General features: G+C 41.2%; 1 protein-coding gene across 1 annotated transcript in view; it reads left to right on the forward strand.

The window, feature by feature from the left end:
• hydin (HYDIN axonemal central pair apparatus protein) overlaps positions 1 to 27,076 on the forward strand; it is a 131,753-nt gene that overhangs the window by 3,791 nt on the left and 100,886 nt on the right. The window contains exons 5-24 of the mRNA XM_061773925.1: positions 2,201 to 2,325; positions 4,305 to 4,494; positions 4,717 to 4,855; positions 7,997 to 8,096; positions 8,612 to 8,730; positions 8,825 to 9,048; positions 9,885 to 9,952; positions 10,747 to 10,988; positions 12,607 to 12,707; positions 13,574 to 13,709; positions 14,203 to 14,367; positions 14,458 to 14,616; positions 16,023 to 16,261; positions 16,352 to 16,613; positions 22,585 to 22,728; positions 22,830 to 22,973; positions 23,383 to 23,475; positions 25,406 to 25,626; positions 26,260 to 26,347; positions 26,717 to 26,926. Coding sequence (XP_061629909.1) covers positions 2,201 to 2,325; positions 4,305 to 4,494; positions 4,717 to 4,855; positions 7,997 to 8,096; positions 8,612 to 8,730; positions 8,825 to 9,048; positions 9,885 to 9,952; positions 10,747 to 10,988; positions 12,607 to 12,707; positions 13,574 to 13,709; positions 14,203 to 14,367; positions 14,458 to 14,616; positions 16,023 to 16,261; positions 16,352 to 16,613; positions 22,585 to 22,728; positions 22,830 to 22,973; positions 23,383 to 23,475; positions 25,406 to 25,626; positions 26,260 to 26,347; positions 26,717 to 26,926 — 3,169 coding nt within the window. The remainder of the gene's footprint in view (positions 1 to 2,200; positions 2,326 to 4,304; positions 4,495 to 4,716; positions 4,856 to 7,996; positions 8,097 to 8,611; positions 8,731 to 8,824; positions 9,049 to 9,884; positions 9,953 to 10,746; positions 10,989 to 12,606; positions 12,708 to 13,573; positions 13,710 to 14,202; positions 14,368 to 14,457; positions 14,617 to 16,022; positions 16,262 to 16,351; positions 16,614 to 22,584; positions 22,729 to 22,829; positions 22,974 to 23,382; positions 23,476 to 25,405; positions 25,627 to 26,259; positions 26,348 to 26,716; positions 26,927 to 27,076) is intronic.

Raw genomic sequence — 27,076 nt, forward strand, 5'->3', positions numbered from 1 at the left:
GGTCACTAAGGCAAAAACCCGGGCATGGGAGCTGTTCAGTGAGGCTATAGAGAAGGACTTCCTGATGGCTTTGAGGAAATTCTCGTCCACTACATGGCATCTCAGGCGGGGGAAACAGTTCATCATCAACACTGTGTATAGTGGGGATGGGTGCAGCTGACCTCGACCAGGGATGTTGTAAGTCGTTGGGGAGAATATTTAGAAAACCTCAATTCTGTTTCTGATTCTGATTCCACCATTCTGCCTTGCTATGAGGAAGCAGAGTCTGAGGACTCTGAGGTGGGTTCTCCTATTTCTGGGGTTGAGGTCATTGAGGTGATTAAAAAGCTCCATGGTGACTGGGCTCCAGAGGTGGATGATAGCTGTCTGGAGTTAGCCTTCCTCATAAAGTCTATCCAGGGGTTCTGGAGAGGGGTATCCGTTGTGAAGTCGAATCTCAGATTTAGGAAGAGCAGTGTGGTTTTCATCCTGGTCATGTAACAGTGGACGAGCTCTTACACCTTCAGCAGGGTCCTCGATGGTACGTTCGGGAGTATGGGTTATCAGACACAACATTTCGGTCCCTGTACGACCGGTGTCAGAGTTTGGTCCGCATTGCTGGCAGTAAGTTAGATTCATTTCCAGTAAGGCCTGGAGACCCATTGTCACCGATTCTGTTCATAAGCTTTATGGACAGAATTTATATGCCCAAGGCTTTGAGGGGGGTCCGGTTTGGTGGCCCCATTATTGCATATCTGCTTTTTGCAGATGATGTGGTTCTGTGGGCTTCATCAATCTGCTATCGTCAACTCTCACTGGACCGGTCAACAGCTACATGTGAAGCAATTGGAATGAGAAGCCGCGCCTCAATATCTGAGACCATGGTACTCAGATGGACAAGGTAGGAGTGCCATCTCCAGATTGGGGACGAGAGACCACCCCAAGTGGAGGAGTTTAAGTAAATTGGCGTCTTGTTTACGAGTGCGGGAAGAATGGAGTGAGAGATAAACAGGCGGATCGGTGCAGTGTCTGCAGTGATGCGGACTCTGTATCAGTTTGTCATGGTGAAGAAGGAGCTGAGCCGAAAGACGAAGGTCTTGATTTCCAGATCGATCTACATACCCACCCTCACCTGTTGTCAAGAGCTGTGGGTTGTAAAAGAACAAGAACATGAATACAAGTGACCGAAATGGTTTCTATTACAGTGTGTCTGGGCTCTCCCTTAGAGATAGGGGGAGCAGCTTGCTCATCGGGAGGGGCTCAGAGTAGAGCTGTTGATCCTCTTTATCAAGAGGAGCCAGATGAGTTGGCTCAGGCATCTGGTTAGGATGCCTCATGGACGCCTCCCTGGTGAGGTGTTCTGAGCATGTTCCACTGGGAGGAGGCTTTATGACAGCAGTGACTGCATCGTAGGCCTTGGGATCCCATCAGAAGATTTGGACGAAGTCGCTGGGGAGAGGGAAGTCTGTGCTTCCCCCGAGACATGACCTCGGATAAGTGGAAGAACTGGATGAATGGATGAATAATTAATTTTAAGATATTTAAATTCCTGCAATTGGCTGGCGACCAGTTCATGGTGTACCCCGCCTCTCGCCCGGAGAAAGCTGGGATAGGCTCCAGCACGCCCATGACCCTAGTGAGGATAAGCGGAACGGAAGATGAATGATTGAATGAATATTTAAATTCGTTGATTGAAGACTCTAAATTGCCCGTAGGTGTGAAGGTGAGTGCGAATGGTTGTTTGTTTCTATGTGCCCTGCGATTGGCTGGCAACCGGTTCAGGGTGTACCCCGCCTCCCTCCTAAAGATAGCTGGGATAAGCTCCAGCAGCCCGCGACCCTAGTGAGGATCAGCGGTAAAGAAAATGGATGGATGGATGGATGGATTTATATTTAAATTCCTTTTAACTTTTTTCACATTTTGTTATTTAGGATAATGCTGAGCACTTCGCTGCAGTTAGCTACAGTTCTATATTGCTGCAGCTAATTAGTAGATAAGACAATAACCTATTATTGAAGCACCAACCAAAACTGCACCAATTGCAGTGCTCTGACAGTTTACCTGTAATTGTTTTACTCGTATTTGAAATCGCAGAGAGTTGCTCTAATTTTGAAGTGTGATTAACTTTCTTTCCATGCACACTTTGGATAAGTTCAAAGGCAAACACATTGTCAGGTACAAAAACTAGTCACTCTGTGACCTTGCGTTATATCTTTTTCAGTCCTTTTTCAGTAACTCCCTCCTCTGGAACTCTTGATGTTGGCGAAAGCATGCAAGTCACCGTGGCTTTCAATCCGATGACTGCAGGAGACCACCGTCAGGATCTGTTGCTATACTATGATACTGGTAAAATGTAAACGTCTTCTAAGACAAACAGAACAGTCCAGTTGCGATCGATACAATGCCCTGAAAATCGAATGATTTGGAGGAATCAGAATATTCACAGGTTTCAGATCAAAAGATGGGTATAAAAAAAACGTTCAGAATTCCTGTTTTTTTTAAATGGTTTTTACATCTAGATGTGTTAAACAACTCAGGACGGAGCACCTTTTGTTTGAAGCCACCCACTTTTCAAGTGAGCAAATGTATTGGAACAGACATTATTAAATTAACTTAAAGTGAATAACATTTAATATTTGGTGGGATAACCCTTACTCGCAATAACTGCATGAAGCCTGCGACCCACTGACTTCAACAGACTGTTGCATTCTTCATTTGAAATGCTTTTCCAGGCCTTTACTCCAGCCTCTTTCAGTTCTTGTTTGTTTCTCCCTTCAGTCTCCTCTTCAGGAGGTAAAGTGCATGCTCTATTGGGTTAAGGTGGTTGACTTGGCCACTCTAAGACCTTCCACTTTTTCCTCCTGATGAAGTCCTTTGTTGTGTTGGCAGTCTGTTTTAGGTCATTGTCTTGTTGCATGATGAAGCATCTCCAGATTAGTTAGATTAATTGTTCTGTAAATTTCCAGACAAAATGGTTTTGTAGACTTCAGAATTCATTCTGCTGCTACCATCAAGAGTTACATCATCAATAAAGACAAGTGAGCCCGTTCCAGATGCAGCCATCCAAGCCCAAGCCATGACATTACCTCCACCATGCTTCACAGATGAGCTTCTGTGTTTTGGATCATAAGCAGATCCTTTTTTCTCCCTACAGTGGCCTTTTCATCACTATAGTAGAGAATAATCTTGGTCTCATCAGTCCATAAAACTTTGTTCCAAAACTTTTGTGGCTCATCTCTGTACTTCTTGGCAAAATCCAATCTGGCCTTCCGATTATTTTTGCTAATGGGTGGTTTGCATCTTGTGGTATGGCCTTTATATTTTTTCTCTCGAAGTCTTTTTTTGAAAGGTGGATGGTGATACCTTCACCCCTGCCCTGTGGAGGTTGGCAATGATGTCAATGACTGTTGTCTTTGGGTGTTTCTTCACAGCTCTCACAATGTTTCTGTCATCAACTGTTGTTGATACGCTTGGCCAACCTGTTCGATGTCTGTTGCTCAGTATACCAGTAGTTTCTTTCTATTTAAGTACATTACAAATTGTTGTATTGGCAATGCTCAATGTTTGTACAGAAGCTCGGATCGATTTTCCCTCTTCACTCAGCTTCAAAATGGTTTGCATTTCTACCATAGACAGCTCTCTGGTCTTAATGTTTGCTTAACAGCAAATGCAGTTTTCCCAGGTGAAACCCCAAAACAAGCACTATTTAATTTTTAAGCAATCAATCTAAAAGGCAACAACTGAGCAACTCGAAACACCCATCAGTCACATGTTCCAGTACTTTTGCTCACTTGAAAAGTGGGTGGCTTCAAACAAAAAGTGCTCTGTCCTGAATTGTTTAACACATCTAGATGTAAATACTATGAAATAAAAGCTGGAATTCTTAACTTTTGTCTCATATTCATCTTTTGATCTAAAACCCAAATGTATTTAATATACAACAAAAACAAAGGAACTGATCTTGCTGTTCCAATACCTTCGGAGGTGGCTATAAATCATATTAATCTCTTTACGTAATTTTGGACTGCAACGTGCCTTAAAAATCGTATTCTCATTTGAGTATTGGTGAGGTTATTTAACTTTTGACCCTACGGTGGCAAGAGTCAGACCATGCCAAAAATGCCTTATGTAATGTTTAATTTAAGTTAGGTTTTGTTTTTGGTGGTTGTTTCAGGATTTGTGTCACTAGAAGTAGAAATAAAAGAAAGAAATCAAATATAGTACGGTATAAGCAATTTTCATGATGTGGAAATTCTAGGCTTAGTTTACTTTCTCTGAAGATCAACTTACATTTATTTACTCAGGTGTTCATTTCCTTTGTTCAGGTGAAGATGTGTACATCAGCCTGCATGGTTCCTGTGAGGAGCTGAAGCTCAATTTAATTCCCGAAAACCTTGATTTGGAAAAGACCTACATCTCCTTGTCAAACACACACACGGTGTCCCTCACTAATAGTAGTGATACTACTCTTAAGTATTGCTGGACAACATGGTCAACCCAACTGGAAGAGAACCAGTGAGTATACTTTACAAAAGAATGACATTATACAGTGGTTCTAACTTTCCTGCACTTCCCAAAAAGATATTTACTGAACAAAGCACACACTAACAAAAAAAAGTGTCTAGATCCAGAAAGCATACTTTCACAGTATTTTTACTCATAGCTTACAGTACTTGTTACTTTCTCTCTCTCTTTGTACATGTTGCATTGTCTTTCCCTTCCCTTTCTCCTCTCCAGGGATTGCGCTGCACTAGAGCAGCAGCAGCGGCAGCATGTGGATTCACAATTGCTTATTCCCTGCCAGTCTGACCCCACAGCCAATCATCGAACTGGCCTACTCTCTCTCGCAAAAGGAAGCATAACAGTAGAACCAGCGGTGTGTGTGACTTCCTCTTCTGCATCCTCTCACTATTTTTTGTCAGGGCTGGCCCTTCGATTTTGGTGGCCATGAATGAGATTTTATACTCTTATGTGGCCCCAAATTTAGAAATACGTGTCCTATTCACATCACATTCAGAGACCAAAATGATATCTAATTGAGGTGAGCATGTAAACTATTTGTGCTTAATGACTACAGTGGAATAAATAGTTTTAAATGGACAGATGGGACAGATGATATTTGTCGATGAGGTAAAAAGAAATGGTTAATGTGTATCAATAAGCGTTTATTCTAATGAAATAATATTTTGTTGTTTGATAAAGTTATAAATACATTTACAATAAATCAATTACTAACCAATTATTTAATTATAAATCTGAGGATAAGCGGTACTAAATGGACAGATGGGAAATATGACATTTGGAGATGAGGTAAAAAGAAATGGTTAATGTGTATCAATAAGAGTTTATTCTAATAAAATAATATTTTGTTGTTTGATAAAATTATTATTTTTATTTACAATAAATCAATTAGTAACCAATTATTTAATTATAAATCTGAGGATGAGCGGTACAGAAAATGGATCGATGCATAAATAAAAACTAAATCAAAATGAATACAAATGTTTATTTTTATAAGAAAATCACTCTCATTTAATTATTTAGAATAAAATTAAAAATAAAACTTTTTGTATAAAAATAAACAAAACATTGTTAAATGTGTAATTTTATTAATATTCAACCAATCAACCACCTATTTAATGAGAAAATAAAAACAATAAATAAAATGAATTATTGTTTTAATTAACCCATTTTAGGAAAATGGGCTAAAATTAATTTAACAGATATTTGTGAGTCTTGATAATGTCAATGCTTAGCGGGCCAGATTAAATAATGCAGCAGGTCCCCTGTACTTTGAAAACCCCTTATTTGGACTAGTCTCACTCTGAGCTGCCGCAGCATGTCTGTCATAATCAGTGTTGGGATGATTACTTTGGAAATGTAGTTGGTTACAGTTACAAGTAACCCTTTATTAAATCATTACTTTCTCAAAGTAATGTAACTAATTACATTTGATTACATTTTGATTAGGCGGCACGGTGGCCGACTGGTTAGAGCGTCAGCCTCACAGTTCTGAGGACCTGGATTCAATCCCCGGCCCCGCCTGTGTGGAGTTTGCATGTTCTCCCCGTGCCTGCGTGGGTTTTCTCCGGGCACTCCGGTTTCCTCCCACATCCCAAAAACATGCATTAATTGGAGACTCTAAATTGCCTGTAGGTGTGAGTGCGACTGGCTGTTTGTTTGTATGTGCCCTGCGATTGGCTGGCAACCAGTTCAGGATGTACCCCGCCTCCTGCCCGATGATAGCTGGGATAGGCTCCAGCACGCCCGCGACCCTAGTGAGGAGATGCGGCTCAGAAAATGGATGGATGGATACATTTTGATTACTTTTCTTAATTTTAAATGAATGCACCGACTCTTGAATATTTCCTCTAAAAAGTGGATTAAAACCATATGTCTTGATTTTGGAATTATCCACATGTGCTCTTTACACAAATAATAAACTTGACTGCAAAACACACTGAAATGTAAATACATAATACAGAATGTGTTTGTTGCATTATATGTGTACAGCATGTGGAAAACCACCATATCATGCCATGTTGACCTAATGAAAAATATGCACAATTTAGACAACATCGCTTCGTCTGACAATCCAGATAAGTCAATGCAAATAAGTGAAGGAGGAAGTGATATGAAAAGGAATCCGAGCTTTTCCAGCTATTTTTGACATATAACTAAAATTGTAATCCTGGAAATTTCTAAAAGCTACTTTTATTTAACATGTTTTTCAATTAATGTACTGGATTATACATTACTAAATTATGAAATCTAGTTACATGAAATTCCTTACTCCCTAGCACTGATAATAATTTTATAAAACATAAAATATGAGTTCAATCACTTGACATTTTGTGGAATTATTTATATTACACATTACAGTTAACAGCCGTTTAACTCTGAGGGTGATTCACTTTTTCCACTGGGGGTCACATTGTTGCTTTTATGCAGTATGCTCTGCATCGACACAAAACTCTCATTAGCAAAAAAATTATATATATATTGCTACACACAAAATTTGCACCAATGTCAACGCAAGTCGTGTGATTATAGAGATGGCTGGAGGATGAAGATTTATTATGACTGAGTTTGACTACAAGCAATAGGCTCCTCTGCTATCAGAAATTAGTTTGGGAATGCCAACATATCATTTGAGATTTAGTTGTGCATCAATGTAGATGGGATCGCGGAGAAACGGACAAGCTTGCTTTAGGCGGGAGCCAGTAGAAAATCAGGATTTAGCATACAAGTGCAAGTGAGCAGGTTAAGTTTGCAGAGTCTGTTACTGCTGGGACCGAGTCAGAATTTCTCTTCTTCTCTTCTCTTCTTTGAAACTGATAGTTCAGACTTTCCCACATCTCAGGGTCAACCTCCTCCAAGTTTTCACATAACCTGCTTGCTGGAATAGCCCTCTGATTCCCTGCACTGCCACTGAGGATCATTTGCTTTGAGGGTCATATAACCATGTGAAATAACCACTTTCACATCATAAGATCTTGACAGCCTAAAAGAGACACACAATCGAATGGCTTTTGAATTAAGCTCAATAAATAACATACTACGGCATTTACACGAGTAACGGTATGTCTTGGGTGTGGACATGTGGCCCCCCTAGCGGTTCTGCAACCGCATAAACTTTCTGCCACGGGCTGGCCCTGATTTTTGTTACTGCTATACCATTGTTTGAAAATATGAGACTGCTATAAAGATAATAATTGAATTGAAAAATTATAACACTTTTTAAATAATCTGGAAATTAACCGTAATAGCATAAATGCAGATGGCAAATGTTTGCATCCAAATAGATTTAGCTGTTCGCAAATCAGACTTCTTAATGTCAAGATGGTCATATTTGGGCTTACATGCAAAGAAACCTCAGATAGCCTGCCCTACAACTCCAGGCCCTATTTTTTTAGTATCTTCAATCTTCATGTGAAGAATTGGATCTCACTTTGTCCTCTCGTTTTGCATGAACTATTAACTAATGCCTATTTCCCGTTTTCTGAATATGACACAGTTGGGAGAAATATGGCCGAATACCACAGCACGTTTCACTGTTGTTTTCAAGCCGGATGAAGCCAAACTATACCAAGAAACCATATATTGTGACATCACGGGTAAGTTTTTGGGTGGAAATCATGACAAACCTATTGGGTTAAAACAATCATAACAATTAAATAATAACTAGTCTTTATTGAGCTACTGATTTAACTTGCAATGTACAGCAAATATGGGAGATATGAATAAATTTTTCTTCCACATGGATATGCTAAATTTTACTTTACAAGAAAATTTGCCACAAAAACACACAAGATGGGGGTGGCCATCAAAGTTTCCGAGTTCACGGCCACCCCAGCCCATCCCCTGGCTCCACCCCTGACAGTAGCTACATATAAGGGTGCAATTTCTAATTTGACTTAATTGCAACCAGTTCAGGGTGTAACTCGCCTCTCACTCAGAGTCAGCTGGAATGGGCTCCAGCACGCCCGCGACCCTAGTGAGGATAAGCGGTACGGAAGATGAATGAATGAATGTGACCTTTATACAGCTTGTCTTCTTTGTTTTCCTCTGACGACCTTTGTTTCATGTGTGCTGAACGTTCTTGCCAATGCTTGTTATGCTTTAATTTCAGGCCAAAAATCTTGCATACCTCTGACAGCCAGAGGTGAGGGTTTAGGACCTGTAGTGCAGACCAAGTGTAACCTAATGGATATGAAAAACATATTCATAGGCCACACTGTCTCTTACGAGGTAAGGCTTTTATTGTCAAGAAGGACATACCTGTCAGTACATGCTAATAATTGTAACTAAATGTCATAACCCTTTTAAAACTGGATTACTGCAGGTGCAGCTGTCCAACCACGGGCTGATTGATGCCCCTTTTGAGTTATCAAGCCCTAGTACCACTTTTGGTCAATTTTTCTCCTTCACTCCCACGAAAGGTGTTGTTTTCCCCGGGGCTTGCCATATGGTTAAAGTCAGCTTCCACAGTAATATTTTGGGAACTTTCGCTGAAGACTTACTGCTAACTGTCACAGGGCAGCCTCGACCACTTACTCTGACCTTCAGGTGAAGTTAGAATGTAATACTGCTCTTACGGTGAAATAACACTGAGGGCCCTATTTTCGTGAACGGCATAAATCCGGCGCAGTGGGCGGCCCAACTGTGCCAGAGGCGGGTTGGACCAGTGTGGGTAAGTTCGTGGATGAGCGCAGGCGGCAGATCTGTGGGTGGGTGGGCTGCCCCACTGTGGTACTGTTTACAGCCACTTCAAACGCCGCCTATCAAAGCGACTCCTCTCATTCCCTTTAAATGTGGCGCACTCACAGTCTCGCATGGAGACATCTCCACGATGTGTATCGCAGCGATCTGTGTGTGAGTGGAGCATTGGAGCTCTTGGCAGGGTGGCAACAGACAATGTGGCCAGGTATACAGAATGAACTGGTGATAACCGCTGGTGACCTAAATATGCCCACGAACCACAGTGTCAGTCTGCCTGTGCTCGTATCAAATTCCCCAAAATTGTGTTTGACCAGCAGTCTACCTTGTACCAGTATTTAGGCATGGTCTGTGCAGGGTTAAGTTTAGATTGATTGCCACCAAATTGTCTCTCCGCCAGATGCGTGTCCAAGGACAATCTCTCGCTGCACCAGAACGCCCAGTCTAGCGGAGACTGGTCTGCCAAATTGAAAAACACGGAAATCATAATACGCCAGAATTTGCATCCCACCACAGATGCGCCGTCTACGAAAATAGAGCCCTCAGTCATTGATAATGAAAATGCTTTCAACATTGTAATCAAAATACCTTGTGTGATTTTTCACCATTGCATAATTGTTGTTCAATTTATGCTGTTTTTATATTTCAACCATCTGATGGTTTAATGTTTTTGTTTTCTGTTGTAGGGGCTGTGTCATAGGTCCCACTTTTCACTTCAGTGTTTCAGAACTCAATTTTGGAGATGTAGCATTTGGTTAGTATATATATGTTAAAGGAGACATAATATACATTTTTCTAAATAACAGTTCCCAGTTGTCATAATAACATCAAGTCACATCTGTGACATGCGCTTGTCAAGATACCCCAAGGATAAAGAATTTTAGCAGAATTTTCAAATTTTGTTTTGAGCTTTGCTAAAGCCATCTGGTTTTTAGGGGGCGGTGCTGTCTCGCATGCTGCTCGTAAATGAGCAACTGCCCCTCTACTGCTGGGTGTGCAACACAAATACAGCTTTCCCTGTGGCTGTGATCAGGCAACACATAATTTACTTTTATTTTGTTTAATTATTTTATGCCTCCGAAAAAGTTACCCTGTTTCACTGTCATACTGTCATAGCTTCTGTTGCTATGACAGTTAGTGTTGAAGCTACTGTAGGAGAATGATCAAGACAAGCTGCTTCTACTTGCAGAATGAAGCCCTGAGGGTGGAAATGAAGCGTGTTCCTGAAAATAAAATAAAACATTTTTACTCATGGAGGCAGCACCTCATACACGACACTTAATTTTACTTGCTAGGTGGGGTGAGACTCCAGACAAAGGTCTGTATACAAGCAGTTAAAAAGTCAAAACTCCAAAACATGTCCCTTTTAGGTTTTTAATTTTATACATTCTCTGGATACTAAACAGTGTGACCAGTATTTTTCCAGTAATTTGACAAACCCAGGTTTACTGAAACAAAATGCAATCAACTCCAGAGGCTTGATTAGGTTTTATGTGCATATTTGATATTTTACTTTTCATATTTATATTTATTTATTTATTCTTACAGGTTTCCAACAAACAGAAATTTGTACCCTCTTTAACACATCCTTTGTCCCAATGAACTTTTCCCTGCGTGTTGTGGGAGATGGAATGGGGTCTCCCAGTGTGACCAGTGACCAACAAGTGTGTGAGCTGTGTAGGAACAACTGGCAAGGTAGTGCTGCTCCCGACCTCGGTGCAATGCCTGTTGAGTTCACTGTCAGTCCTGATGTGGGCTTTGTACGGGCCATGGCGGATGTCAGCATCAAGGTACAGAGTTTTATTTTGTTATTAGTACAAATTTAACAATTTTAATACATTGCTTGCGCTCCACCACAATGAAAAAAAATACATAAAAAGCAACTTTTGAATAAGTGGATGGCGGCACGGTGAATGACTAGTTGGAGCGTCTGCCTCACAGTTCTGAGGACCGGGGTTCAATCCCCGGCCTCGCCTGTGTGGAGTTTGCATGTTCTCCCCGTGCCTGTGTGGGTTTTCTCCGGGCACTCCGGTTTCCTCCCACTTCCCAAAAACATGGATGGTAGGTTATTTGGCAACTCTAAATTGCCCGTAGGTGTGAATGTGAGTGCGAATGGTTGTTTGTTTGTATGTGCCCTACGATTGGCTGGCAACCAGTTCAGGGCGTACCCCGCCTCCTGCCCGATGATAGCTGGGATAGGCTCCAGCACGCCCGCGACCCTAGTGAGGAGAAGCGGCTCAGAAAATGGATGGATGGATGGATGAATAAGTGGAAGTTTATTATTCCATCCATCCATTTTCTGAGCCGCTTCTCCTCACTAGGGTCGCGGGCGTGTTGGAGCCTATCCCAGCTGTCATCGGGCAGGAGGCGGGGTACACCCTGAACTGGTTGCCAGCCAATCGCAGGGCACATACAAAAAAACAACCAGTCGCACTCACAGTCACACCTACGGGCAATTTAGAGGCTCCAATTAATGCATGTTTTTGGGAGTGCCCAGATAAAATCCACGCAGGCACAGGGAGAACATGCAAACTCCACACAGGCGGGGCCGGGGATTGAACCCGGGTCCTCAGAACTGTGAGGTTGACGCTCTAACCAGTCACCACCGTGCCGAAGTTTATTATTGATAGTAAAACAATTTATACAGTTTTTGAAGGTCCTTACAGTGATGTTTTTTTATTTATTATTATTATTATTTATTATTTATTTATCCACATTTCCTTTATTGCCCCTTACCCTAATTTAGTCTGTTTTAACATTAGTAAGTTATAACACTGATTGTAATGAGATGTAAAGTTTTATACCAAGCACTAATTAACAAATAAAAATTTACTTTTATTATCTTTAATGAACATTTTATTTCAAGACAAAAAGTACATTAATCAGCCACATTATGGCCACTGTTATATAATAATGATGTTTAATACAACAGCTGTATAAAATATTCTGCCTTTAGAACTACACCACTGTACACTACAACCAGTGTAATAACTGTGTTGTTAAACGAATACCTATTGACACTGACATTTACATTGCATCTGAGCATTATTATCTTCATAAAGGCAGAATATCTGATAGAGCTCTTAGACTGAATAGAATTATTGTATGTGGTGCGATATTGTATCACAATGTTGTTACCAGTTGGCATGTCTTGAAAATTGTGACATTACCTTTGACATGTTTTGAGTGTAATTTAACTTTTTTGTTGTTTTTTGTTCTTGCTATATGCAGTTAAAATAGTATTTAGTGTATTTGGTTGTGATGTGATTGCAACCTGATTTCCGAGACAGATTTTACAAAAGGGTTTTATCTAAACAGTAAACTACTGTATATGTCTGTCTATTTTGTCTAATCTTTCTAATTTATCTATCTAATCTATGGAAATTTGTTTGTGCATTGTCTCAACAGGTGACACTGTGCTCCAACACTGTCAAACATTATAGGGTGGCTCTGGTGGTAGATGTTGAGGGTGTTGGAAAAGAGATCATGGCTCTCCCCATTAATGCAAGGTAAGACATGTAGAAAACAAACTGAAGCTAGTAATAGTTTTATTACGTAATTCCATTCGGCGGTGGACGACTGGTTAGCACATCCGCCTCACAGTTCTGGGGACCGAGGTTCAAATCCCGGCCCCGCCTGTGTGGAGTTTGCATGTTCTCCCCGTGCCTGCGTGGGTTTTCTCCGGGTACTCCGGTTTCCTCCCACATCGCAAACACATGCATCGTAGGTTAATTGAAGACTCTAAATTGCCCGTAGGTGTGATTGTAAGTGCGAATGGTTGTTTGTTTCTGTGTGCCCTGCTATTGGCTGGCGACCGGTTCAGGGTGTGCCCCGCCTCCTGCCCGATGATAGCTGGGATAGGCTCCAGCACTCCCGCGACCCTTGTGAGGATAAGGAACGGATGATGAATGAATTAATGAATTCCGTTCCGTGGTTCATTGTGGCAGAAACTGTTGCTGAAGATTTTGGCTTGTCAAACAAGTTCAATGCAGACTAAAATTGGATTGGCACTGACAATTACAAAGACTAAATATTTTTTAAATGTAAGTAGTAGTGGGCAGCATCGGAGAATGCGTAGCTAGCATGTCTGCCTTAGAGTAGAGAGGTTCTTGGTTTTAATCTTGGTGTGGGCCTTTGGTATGGAGTTTTTATGTTCTCCCTGTGCTTTTGAGGGTTTTCTCCAGGTACTAAGACTTCCTCTCACGTTCCAAAACCACACGTTAGTTCATTGTTCATCATAAAAAAAAACGTGTAGGTGAATGCACTCGTATCTCAAGGCACCACTGTACAATAAATTAAGTCTATGTTCCATAATATGTATGCAAGTGAAGCTCAGAACCTTTTTTTCTCCATTCCCTCTCTGCTCTGTGGACAGGTGTATTGTTCCAGAGATCATGGTGGAGACTCCAGTCCTAGACTTTCAGAAGTGTTTCCTCAATCACCCTTATGAAAAGAAAGTACGCCTAATGAACCAAAGCTCTCTGCCTGTCTGCTATGGCATGCTGGAGCAGGTAAAGCAGTTCACTGTTGCTGTTTTTTTTTTTATACCAGGAGTAGAAGGAGTGACGAATAGCTGACTTTTGAATTCCACTAGGATACATGAAATTATAGTTTGTTCATTGCCGCATAGATTTGTGTGTGTTTAACCGTGATTAACACTTTCTGGATCATCTTCTGATTTTATGTGTTTTTATCAGTACATGGGATTAAAACTAAACACTCTTTCCTCAGTTTTAACAACAAACACAGGGCACTTTGTCAAGAGTGGAAAGACTGATAAACATTTAATATGCTGTACCTTTTTCAATAATATGTAGCTATTCAGGACTATAAATTGCCATTTCATAAACTTCTTTATGGGATAAAACGACATTTTGCTCATTTATGATCAAGAATGTCTTTTTTTTAATTTTAAAATACAGCTATCAGTGTGACAGTATATGCACATATACAGAGGCTACATGTGATACACAATAATTGTGTACATTATTTCCCCATGTTTAGGAATATGAAGAAAGCCCTTCAATGATATTTGGGAGTTCTTTATCAAGGGGAGTAATTCCTCCTCACAGCTCAGCAGACCTTCCTGTGTTTCTTCTGGTGAAGGATGTTGGAAAGCAGCATCACACTCTGTACATTGCTCTGTTTGGCAGTATCCACCCACCACTGGTAAGTGCGTGCAAACATACCATTTCCTTGTAATTGGCATCATGTTGTCTTAATATAGTATTTGTCTGTGTATCTCCTGTTCTCTTTCAGGGGGTTGTCTTGTCATGCACAGGGCGTGGTCCTATAGTTCACCTTCAGTGTCAGATTCAACAACTGGAATTTGGCAAAATACCTGTTCTGACAGATGTTGCCAAAACCCTTCCCCTGTCCAACCAGTCACCTATTCCAGCATGCTTCACAGCACGCATGGTACAAACACTCAACTCAGATCTGCCGCTAAAATAATGCCATAGTTTATTTAAAGTGGCACTAAACAGGCCCAAAAATTTCATGTACATTCCACACAGCACAGAGAAGAGTCATGTTAACAAGCCTGCCAAATTTTAATGAATGAAATAAAAATCCCTAAGTATATAAAATCAGGCCTCAAATTTTTAATGATAAGGGTCACCTCTCAGCTCTGAGATGCTGCGGGCGTGTCGAGTCTGTGTGCCAAAAGGAATCTAACATACTGAGGGGGTGATAGCTTATACGATGTAAAATCACATTAAGGCTCAACTTCAAAATTGAATGGTTATTGTGGACTATAATCATAAAAATAGGCACACAAATCAACTCGTTGATGACATAATGTTCCAGCTGAAAATGGCACCTGACAACAACGGGATGGTAAGAGGGAGCCCAGGTAGTTAGACAGTCGGCACTGCCCTATTCACAAGTACCAAATTACCCAAGAAGCCATGTTGTCTGTGGTGAAAGTTAACAAAACTATCCATCATAAAATGCGCACTACAGAGTCAGACAGTGGTGTTGATGTTCAGCTCGCCTTCTGCGTGTCTTCTCAAAAAGTCAATCCATCGCTTTTTAATTTCCTCATTTTTTGGGACCTTAAAAAAATGTCACAGACCTGTTCCATAAATTGAGGCATCCAGCAAAGGCGCATTTTCAGGGTGCAGCCATCGTTAGCTTGCTAACTGCACGATGGAGTGGAAAATGGGCCTTGTTATGGAAGCTAAGCACAGCTAACTCACAACTGAGCAGCATAGCCAAACGAAAAGACGTCACTTTGTCCTTATATAGTAGGGGAGGGAACTCACGCTAGAAACTATATGCCCCTGCCCCGTGATGTCATGGGGCTGTATTTTAGCCCCGCCCACAAAATCAGGAACATTCAAACGGTGGAAAAGATGCTTAAGCTATATCTAAAAAACATTATGCACTATATTGTTATAACTCTTTGCATGTTTTCAGCACTTCAAACATATTTAATGTATTTAGCAACAAAACAGATTTCTACTGAGTGCAACTCTAAGCTGGAAGGCATATGAAATACTTTTTCAGGTCCAATGTACATGAGACAAATATGAGCGCAATGTCTGGTTAGATGCACATTTTCCACTTTACTTTTTGTCTGTCTGGACGAGTTCTTCCATCAGAAAACATTGTGGTGGTGATATTTTGGCAAATGACACAAGCCAATGGAATGTAAAAGACATGTTGATAACTGATTATGTTCAGCTTTAATGCATTGTCTGACACTTTTTGGAGATTGTAAAGCAGTATTTGTGAGCTCCTTGTACAAATCCAACCCTGTTGACAACATGTAGAAAAAAAGAGACAGAAAAAATTAAGACTGATTGTTTCTGTTTCCATAGGGCCAAGGAAAGTCTCCTTGGCGTGTTGAACCCAATGAAGGGAAAGTGCCACCACATGGTCAAGTGCAGCTTAAGGTTGTGGCAAATCTAAAAGATACACTCTTATTTCAAGACAAACTTGAGATTTCCATCCAAGGCAGTCAAACTCACACTGTTGCCCTGTCTGCTATGGGCACAGGCACCACAATTGTCAGTGACAAACCCTTATACCCAAAACTCGACCTTGGCATACACTTCAGGTAGTATTCATTGATTCAAATAAAAAAATATCACTTGAAAGCATATAACATATTGTGTCACATTCTCTTTTGACGTATGTCTGTCCTCAGCCATGGATCGTGCGACTTCCATTTCAAGGTGACTAACTATGGCCAACGAGTACACCGACTTTACTGGAAGACAGTGTGCTCATCTGGTCGGACTTTCCTGCCCTCCATCTCAGCGGCAAAAAAGAGGGATTCTGTTACAAATGGATCGTGGGCCTCCCCAACTGAAGACAGACCAGTATTCAGCATCAGTCCGACACGTATGGAACTTTTCCCTTGTGGCTCAGTTGACATGGTGCTGAAAGGATCTTCAGACTCCCCCAAGGTGAGATAGCTGAGCAGTCCCTAAGCCACTTTTTCATACTTGTATTGTTTACATGTTTATTGGTCACTCTCCACGAGTTACAACAAGGGACACAACCAAAGAGTGGGGCGGAAGCTTCAGCTTTTGTCTAGTCCCCCTTACTCACATCTCACATTTTCATTTGACAGACACATTTAATTATTTATACATCCAAACAAAAGACACAAAACAATTTTAAACACAAAGAAAAATGATACAGAAAATGACAGTAGCCCAATAAATACAGCTTATCATGATGTTTCCTTTCTTGCCCATATCGAGCTCTATAGTTGTACGTTCACAAGCATTCACCACAGCAGCTGTTGACCTGTCGGTTACACTATATTTTAGTTTCTTGTCTATGTACAATTCTGTTCCTGCTCCTTTTTCTGTCCTACTTGTATAATTTAACTCATGCTTTGGATATTGCAATTGCACTCAATAGCTTTTTTTAAATTCTCTTTTTATTAAGATGACAGCTAATAAAGTGAATTATTGAAATATTGTTCTAGGCTGTAATGTTCTTGTTTCATACGTGGATACATTTTGTTGGTACCCCTCTGTTAATGAAAGAAAACCTACAGTGGTCAAATATATAACTTGAAACTGACAAAAGAAATGATAAATAAAAATGTTATGGAAATTAACCAATGAAAATCAGATGTTGCTTGAAAATAATGGTTCAACAGACTTATTTATAAAAAAAAACAAAAAAAACTAATGAAACAGGCCTCAACAACAATGATGGTACACTTAACCTAATATTTTGTTGCACAACCTTTTGAGGCAATCACTGCGCTCAAACGGTTTGTGTAACTTTCAATGAGACTTCTGCACTTCTTAGCAAACTGCTCCAGTTGTCTCAGGTTTAAAGGTTGTTTTCTCCAGATGGCATGTTTCAGCTCCTTCCACAGATATTCAATAGGATTTAGATCAGGGCTGATAGAAAGCCACTTCAGAATAATCCTGTGTTTTGCTCTTCGCCATTCTTGAGTGTTTTTAAGATGTGTGTTTTAGGTCATTAGCCTGTTGCATGACCTGTGAATGAGACCAAGCTTTCTGACACTGGGCAGCACATTTCTCTCTAGAATACAGTACCTTGATAGTCTTGAGATTTTATTCTACCCTGCCAGACACAGCAAAGGAGCCCCAGATCGTAACAGAGCCTAACTCCATGTTACACAGTAGGGACGGTGTTGTTTTCTTGGTAAGCTAAAAGTACCTGTTTTGTCTCGTCTGCTCGTAGGACATTCTCCCAGAAGCTTTGTGGCTTGTGAACATGCAGTTTGGCAAATTACAGTCTCGCTTTTTTATGATTTAGTTTCGACAGTGGTGTCCTCTGTGGTCGTCTCTTATGAAGTCCACTTTGGCTCAAACAATGATGGATGGTGCGATCTGACACTGATGTACCTTGACCTTGGAGTTCACCTTTAATTTCTTTGGAGGTTGTTCTGGGATGTTTTGTTTCCATTCATATTATCCGTCTGTTCAATTTGTCATCAATTTTCGCGTGGATCTTAAATTTCTAAATAGTCTGCAACTGTCATCACAGGAAAATCAAGCTGCTTGGAGATGGTTTTATAGCCTTTAACTTAATGTGCTTGTCTGTAACTTTATTTCTAATCTCCTGAGACAACACTCCTTTGCTTCCTCTGGTCCATGTTTAGTGTTGTACACACCTTGTCACCAAACAGCACAGTGATTACTAGTCACCCTTTAAATAGGCCAACTGACTTAAAAGTTTGAAGACACCTGTAATGCTAACTAAAAGACACACCTTGTTTGAACATGTCCCTATGGTCAAATAATTTTCAATATTTTCTAGGGGTACCATCATTTTTGGCAGGGCCTATTTAAGTTAGTTTTTAAAATAATTCTGTTGAACTACAATTCAAAAGCAATGTCTGATTTTCATTGGTTATTTTTCCATCCATCCATCCATCCATCTACCGCTTATCCGAGGTCGGGTCGCGGGGGCAGTAGCTTTAGCAGGGACGCCCAGACTTCCCTTTCCCCAGCCACTTCATCCATCTCTTTTGCAGATGATGTGGTTCTGTTGGCTTCATCAAGCCGTGACCTCAGCAATGGAGGCGCGGAACATCGTCCACTCGGACTCGATGTCCCCCGCCTCCCCCGGAACATGAGCAAATTTCTGTTGGAGGTGGGAGTTGAAACTCCTTCTGACAGGGGATTCCACCAGACGTTCCCAGTAGACCCTCACAATACGTTTGGGCCTGCCGCGTCGGACCGGCATCTTCCCCCACCATCGGAGCCAACTCAACACCAGGTGGTGATCAGTTGACAGCTCCGCCCCTCTCTTTACCCGAGTGTCCAAGACATGTGGCCGCAAGTCCGATGACACGACCACAAAGTCGATCATCGAACTGCGAGTGTGTCCTGGTGCCAAGTGCACGTGTGGACACCCTTGTGCTTGAACACGGTGTTCGTTATGGACAATCCGTGACGAGCACAGAAGTCCAATAACAGAACACCGCTCGGGTTCTGACCGGGGGGGCCGTTCCTCCCAATCACGCCCTTCCAGGTCTCACTGTCATTGCCCACGTGAGCATTGAAGTCCCCCAGCAGAACGATGAAGTCCCCAGCGGGAGCGCTCTCCAGCACCCCCTCCAAGGACTCCAAAAAGGGTGGGTACTCTGAACTGGTGTTTGGTGCATAGGCACAAACAACAGTCAGGACCCGTCCCCCCACACGAAGGCGAGGGAGGCTACTCTCTTGTTCACCGGGGTGAACCTCAACGTACAGGCGCTGAGCCGGGGAGCAATAAGTATACCCACACCTGCTCGGCGCCTCTCACCGTGGGCAACTCCAGAGTGGAAGAGAGTCCAACCCCACTCGAGAGGACTGGTACCAGAGCCCAAGCGGTGCGTGGAGGCGAGTCTGACTCCAGGCCTGGCTCCAGAGTGGGGCCCCGGTGACCCGCGTCCGGGCAAGGGAAACCTGAGTCCATAATTTGTCTTCTTCATAAGGGGTCTTTGAGCCGTGCTTTGTCTGGTCCCTCACCTAGGATCTGTTTGCCATGGGTGACCCTGCCAGGGGAATAAAGCCCCAGACAAGTTAGCTCCTAGGATCATTGGTACACACAAACCCCTCCACCACGTTCAGGTAACGGCTCAAGGAGGGGGGTTAATTTTCATAATTATTTTTATTTATTATTACTTTTGTGAGATTCAAGTTATTTCTGTGACTACTGTGGGCTTTTCTTTCATTAACAGAGGGGTACCAACAATTGCATCCATGTGTGTAAAGTTTTCCACTCTAAAATAATTGCAATTGTCTAATATTATTGTAAATGTTTCTTTCAGGGTCTGTATCTTGATTAATATTCATAATTAAAATTAGGTAGGCTATGTTACTACCTCTATTACCTTATCTAGATATTCCAGGCTTTTCACTACTTTAGCTGTTTCTCTGAATTTATTGGTTAAGATGTACATTTTTCACTTTCTTGTACACGTTCCATTGATTTTCATCTCCTTGCTCAATTTCCTGTCTGATATTGCTATCTAAACATTTGTTTTGGATAGATGTTCATTCAGGTAAACATTGTCTTTTTTAAAGCTGTTCCCTGTTTTAGTAGGCTAATTTTAGACTTTCTATTAACAAATTGCACTGTTATGGAAGCTGTCTTTGGTGGTCCTTACTTGAATGGTGCCCTGTGTAAGACTCCCGTATACCCCCTATCTTGTTGTCCTCCTCTTCGGGCTCGACTCCTCCTTCACGTTGCCCTCTACACCACACCACTTTGGCATAGAATGAGGGCTTGGTTTTTAACCCTGTCACCACGACAGTGGGTACGGAAAATATTCAAACCCCCTTAATTTTTTCACTCTTTTTTTATATCGTAGCCATTTGCTAAAACCATTTAAGTTAATTTTTCTCCACATTAATGTACACACAGCACCCCATATTGACAGAAAAAAAACTGAATTGTTGACATTTTTGCAGATTTATTAAAAAAGAAAAACGGAAATATCACACAGCCATAAGTATTCAGACCCCTTGCTCAGTATTTAGTAGACGCACCCTTTTGAGCTAATACAGCCATGAGTCTTTTTGGGAATGATGCAACAAGTTTTTCACACATGGATTTTGGGATCATCTGCCATTCCTCCTTGCAGATCCTCTCCAGTTCTGTCAGGTTGGCTGGTGAACATTGGTGGACAGCCATTTTCAGGTTTCTCCAGAGATGCTCAATTGGGTTTAAATTGCAACCAGTCGTCCTGTCCGTGCAGCTGAAGAACACCCCCACAGCATGATGCTGCCACCACCATGCTTCACTGTTGGGACTGTATTGGATGAGCAGTGCCAGGTTTTCTCCACACATGCCACTTAGAATTAAGGCCAACAATTTCTTTCTTGGTCTTATCAGACCAGAGAATCTTATTTCTCACAATCTTGGAGTCCTTCAGGTTTTTTTTTTGTTTTTGTTTTGTTTTTTAACAAACTCCATGCGGGCTTTCATGTGTCTTGCACTGAGGAGAGGCTTCCGTCAAGCCATAAAGCCCCGACTGGTGGAGGGCTGCAGTGATGGTTGACTTTCTAGAACTTTCTCCCATCTCCCGACTGCATCTCTGGGGCTCAGCCACAGTGATCTTTGGGTTCTTCTTTACCTCTCTCATCAAGGCTCTTCTCCCCCAATTGCTCAGTTTAACATTAATGAGGAAAAACATGAACTTAAATGATTTTAACAAATGGCTGCAATAAAACATCCATCCATCCATCCATTTTCTGACCCGCTTCTCCTCACTAGGGTCGCGGGCGTGCTGGAGCCTAACCCAGTTATCATCGGGCAGGAGGCGGGGTACACCCTGAACTGGTTGCCAGCCAATCGCAGGGCACATACAAAGAAACAACCATACGCACTCACATTCACACCTACAGGCAATTTAGAGTTGTCAATTAACCTACCACGCATGTTTTTGGGATGGAGGAGGAAACCGGAGTGCCCGGAGAAAACCCAGGCAGGTGGGGCCGGGGATTGAATCCCGGTCCTCAGAACTGTGAGGCAGACGCTCTAACCAGTCGACCACCGAGCCGCCCTGCAATATAACAAAGAGCAAAAAAGTTAAGGGGGTCTGCAAACTTTCTGTACACACTGTATGTCATTCATTTTGGAGTATTGCTCGAGCACATTGAGCCTACCTTTCAGCATTGTCATTTTGTTGTTCTCTCTATTCATCCTCTAGCTGTTCAGCCCTCTTGGTCAAAAGCAGTAAATCTTTTACATTATTTTTTGTCTCAAGGATTCTCCCCATGAGCATTCAAATGTTTTCAGTCCGTCAAATTTGTTTTCAATGAGAAGCTTGACATCTTTAATGTATTTTTGTTTTGCATTGGCTTCGACATTTTCCACTTATTTTTACTAGTCTGTGTACGTAGAAGAAACTTGTTGTGAAGTCTTTACAGTCATAGAACTCCCGACTGGGCGTAACAACTCCAACTGGGCGTAACGGCTGGGAATCGTCTCAAGCTGGATGGATGTGTCCCTGCGCGCGTCGTCCTCTCTCTGGACGTCGTGGTTTGGGCATACCGCAAAAGGAGGGTGAATAATCCTCCCTCTTGCCTCCAATGATAATCGTTGTGTCAGCTTTTTCCTCCCAGTGATACAATACGATACGATACAACATTCTCAGAGACAAGTGGCCACTTGTGCACATAAGCGCTGCGAGTCCCACGCACTGAAGTGGGTCAATATCTCGGCTTGTTCTGTTCTGATATTCACCCTGGATCACTCCCAAAAGCACCAATATGCCTCACTACTTGGAACACAATTCACACTCCTGAGGCTGGTCACCACATAATAGTCAGCGGCTCTATTTGCTGTGCCATATCACTGTGCAGCTTGTGTGTCAACCAGCTCCTTTCAATTGCAGTTGAATTAATAATTCTTATACACTGTCTTTATACAAGTGTGCATTATCTGCCTCCTCAGGTTGTGAGAGAGTATCTTGTCTGCTGTGGCATTGTGGGTCATCAGGGAATTAAGGAGCATATCTTTTCTGTGGAGGTGATGTGCCAATTTGTGACCCCTATGCTCAGCATGTCCTCCCAGCAGCTGAATTTCTACATAGAAAAGGTTGATCAAAGAATTGGGATAATGATTTTATTTTATTTTTTAAACTCTGTCACTATTTCCTAGCCTTTATATCCGATTGTATATATATATATGTCTAACAGCTCCCGGGAGAAGAGCTGACCCAACTGTATGAGGAGCTGGTTTTAAAGAATGTGTCATCTCTTTCTCTATCCATGGAGCTCTCTCTTGCTACTCCTTTCTCCCTGTGTGAGGCCCAGGGAGTCCACAGTAATGCTAACACTAAGGTACGTCTTCTTCTCTCCCACTTGAAACAAGCGAGATGCCTGAAGAGGAGTGTGTATTACTGATCAATCCTTCTAATACATTTCCCAATTACTGTACATGCATATGCACTGCTTTGCATGCTAGAAGGTGTTTTTTTGTTTTGTTTAAACAGGCTCATTCATTCCAATGAGTGAAATGTGTGGTCACCCTATGGTAAAATACGTATTGCCTCCTGTAAATTTGTGCAATGGATAGTATGCAGGACACACCAATGTTTAGGAGTGCAGAAAAAAAAAGTAGTATCTGCAACTTATTACTACTACTACTACTTCTACTAAAGCATGTTGATGATGATCTTTGCATTGCATCCACTGTGAGGTTCCTGAACGACTTAAGTACCAATGTGTTTTTATTTGTTTGTTTTAACAGAGCATGACATTAGTTCAAGGGGAAGAGACTCATTTGTGGATATGTTTTGATCCAACATGCTTCCATGGTCAGTTGTCACAAATCGTGGATCAGGTAACATTAAGTTTTTTTGTGTTTAGTTTTTTGGGGGAATAAAAGTATCTTTTACTGCCTTTTGATAGCTAAAATTAACCAATTGTAAGTGGTCTACAAGTTGTGTTTTAGAGGCCAATACATTTGAAAGAAATTATTATGTATCCTGTATCATGGAGAAGACTCATAGCTATCTTGCCAGGAAGCTTTGTTTATCACTACTTTACCAATAACTACATAGTTAGTATAATATATTGTGTAATATGAAATTATTTGAGCAATGTTTTAATCTTTTAAACTTGAAGGAAATTAAACAAAATCTTCAAAATAAAAAAAATTATATACAACCCCAATTCCAATGAAGTTGGGACGTTGTGTTAAACATAAATAAAAACAGAATACAATGATTTGCAAATCATGTTCAAACTATATTTAATTGAATACACGACAAATACATGATATTTAATGTTCAAACTGATCAACTTTATTGTTTTTAGCAAATAATCATTAACTTAGAATTTTATGGCTGCAACACGTTCCAAAAAAGCTGGGACAGGGTCATGTTTACCACAGTGTTACATCACCTTTTCTTTTAACAACATTCAATAAACGTTTGGGAACTGAGGACACTAATTGTTGAAGCTTTGTAGGTGGAATTCTTTCCCATTCTTGCTTGTTGTACAGTCCGGGGTCTCTGTTGTCGTATTTTACGCTTCATAATGCGCAACACATTTTCAATGGGAGACAGGTCTGGACTGCAGGCAGGCCAGTCTAGTACTACAAAGCCACGCTGTTGGAACACATGCAGAATGTGGTTTGGCATTGTCTTGCTGAAATAAGCAGGGGCGTCCATGAAAAAGACATTGCTTGGATGGCAGCATATGTTTCTCCAAAACCTGTATGTACCTTTCAGCATTAATGGTGCCTTCACAGTTGTGTAAGTTACCCATGCCATTGGCACAAACACAGCTCTATACCATCACAGATGCTGGCTTTTGAACTTTGCGTCCATAAGAGTCCGGATGGTTCTTTTCCTCTTTGGCCCAGAGGACACGACGTACACAATTTCCAAAAACAATTTGAAATGTGGACTCGTCGGACCACTGAACACTTTTGCACTTTGCATGAGTCCATCTTAGATGAGCACGGGCCCAGAGTAGCCGGCGGCGTTTCTGGGTGTTGTTGATAAATAGCTTTTGCTTTGCATAGTCGAGTTTCAAGTTGCACTTACGGATGTAGCGCCACACTGTATTTACTGACATTGGTTTTCTGAAGTGCTCCTGAGCCCATGTGGTGATATCCTTTACACATTGATGTCGGTTTTTGATGCATTGATCGAAGGTCATGGGCATTCAATGTTGGTTTTCGGCCTTGCCGCTTACGTGCAGTGATTTCTCCAGATTCTCTGACCCTTTTGATGATATTATGGACCGTAGATGATGAAATCCCTAAATTCCTTGCAATTGTACATTGAGGAACATTGTCCTTAAACTGTTTTGACTATTTTCTCACGCACTTGTTCACAAAGAGGTGAACCTTGCCCCGTCTTTGCTTGTGAATGACTGAGCAATTCAGGGAAGCTCGTTTTATACCCAATCGTGGCACACACCTTTTCCCAATTAGCCTGTTCACCTGTGGGATGTTCCAAGCTGGTGTTTGATGAGCATTCCTCAACATTCTCAGTCTTTTTTGCCACCTGTCCCATCTTTTTTGGAACGTGTTGCAGCCATAAAATTCTAAGTTAATGATTTTTTGCTAAAAACAATCAAGTTTATCAGTTTGAACATTAAATATCTTGTCTTTGTAGTGTATTCAATTAAATATAGATTCAACATGATTTGCAAATCATTGTATTCTGTTTTTATTTATGTTTAACACAACGTCCCAACTTCACTGGAATTAGGGTTGTATTTGAATAATTACATTTTCTTTTCTTGGTCATGTTTTCCAGACCCTCAACATGCACTACATAGGACACCCACAACAAGACAACGTGGAACTGCATGCAGAAGTCCATTATCCCAACCTCCATTTTTCTTCCACAACAGTGGATTTTGGCAGTGTGCTCAACTCCACAGAAAATCACCAGGAAGTTACAATGACAAACTGTTCCCCATTGCCGGTATTTTATCGCTGGGCCTGTTTGGTGGATCATACACAATGTGCCATCAGGTATATTAACACTGAAACACATCATTTATCATTTTATGCAACAAGTGTATTTTCAGTGGGCCACCAGCACCAACTGTCAACAAAACTGTGGCAGAATTTAAGTCCTTATCAGTACATGCTTTCTCGTGTGTAATGCCCACGCATGTATAATACGCACCCCAAAAGTTGCCCTCAAAATTCTGGAAAACACTTCTACCTATGTATTATGCATTTTTACAATGCATGATTTTGCTTCTACCCATATGATCAAAACATCAAATATTATCTGTATTTTGTTAGAGTTTTCAAAGAATTATCCTGAATTTTAGCACTTTATTTGAACACGTAATACATCCGTTAAAAAATTCAGGCAGCCATTGACAGAAAATGGTAGTAATCTAAGTATTAAATACTGTATTTATGTTTACAATTAAGTCACTTCATCCAAATACTTTGAGCCACTGAGAAAGCGGCAGTAATTCCTAAATACTAACTGCCTCTTACATTAAAGCTGCAAGTATACACCTCGATCACATGTTGACTGTTTTATTTCATATCCATTGTGGGAAACGTATTTGTTTAATTTAGCCCTCTTTTTAATGTCCCCATACTGCATCCATTGTGTACAATAACATAATATTTCTCCCCATAAAGGTCTTCCTACCCCTCTACAGCTGCTCTCAGCGATGAATGTATTATACCAGACCAGGACATCCCACAATGCTCCGTGTGTGTGCAAGAGGTAGGCTACAACATGCAACCTAAACAATAGTTATTATGAAAAGCTCTATATGTAGACAATCTAGATGCTTCAATGAATGGTGTATGTTTTTGTAACATGGGAGGAAGTCACCTAGGAGTACCAGGAAACTAACACAAGCATGGGGAGAACATGCAAACTGCACACAGGAGGGCGTGATGCAATATTATTACCCAGAACTGCAAAGGAAGAAAATATTATTTGGGGCCACAATATGCTACAAAGAAAAAAAACACAAATTTTTGTCTGAAATGAATGCTACTGAGGGACGCTCTGAAATACTCATTAAGATTGTGAAGTCATCATATGACAGGGTGTCAAACTGAGCTGATGTTGATGTTCTTTCTGTAGATCTTTGATGTCTTGCCAATGCATGGGCATCTGAAACCCGGTGAGCAGCAGTTGGTAACGTTCATTTTCCACGGCCAGGACTTCGTTAGGCGAGAGGTGATCGCACAGTGCCAAGTAGAACATGGACCAATATATGACATTAGACTCAGAGGAGAAGCATCAGAAATCAGCTTCAGTCTGGACTCAGTCACTGTCGACTTTGGTTTGCAGGTATTACTCTGTTAAATACTGTATACTACTCTGTAGTCTGTAGTGTATTCATGCATATACACTCTATGGCCAACATTGGGTAAACCAGCCAAATACACGAGATTAACAAAAATAAATAAATCTTCTAGGGGTAATAAATGAATCAATCAA

The sequence above is a fragment of the Phyllopteryx taeniolatus genome, chromosome 5 (assembly GCF_024500385.1).
Source record: "Phyllopteryx taeniolatus isolate TA_2022b chromosome 5, UOR_Ptae_1.2, whole genome shotgun sequence".
Taxonomy (NCBI): Eukaryota; Metazoa; Chordata; class Actinopteri; order Syngnathiformes; family Syngnathidae; genus Phyllopteryx; species Phyllopteryx taeniolatus.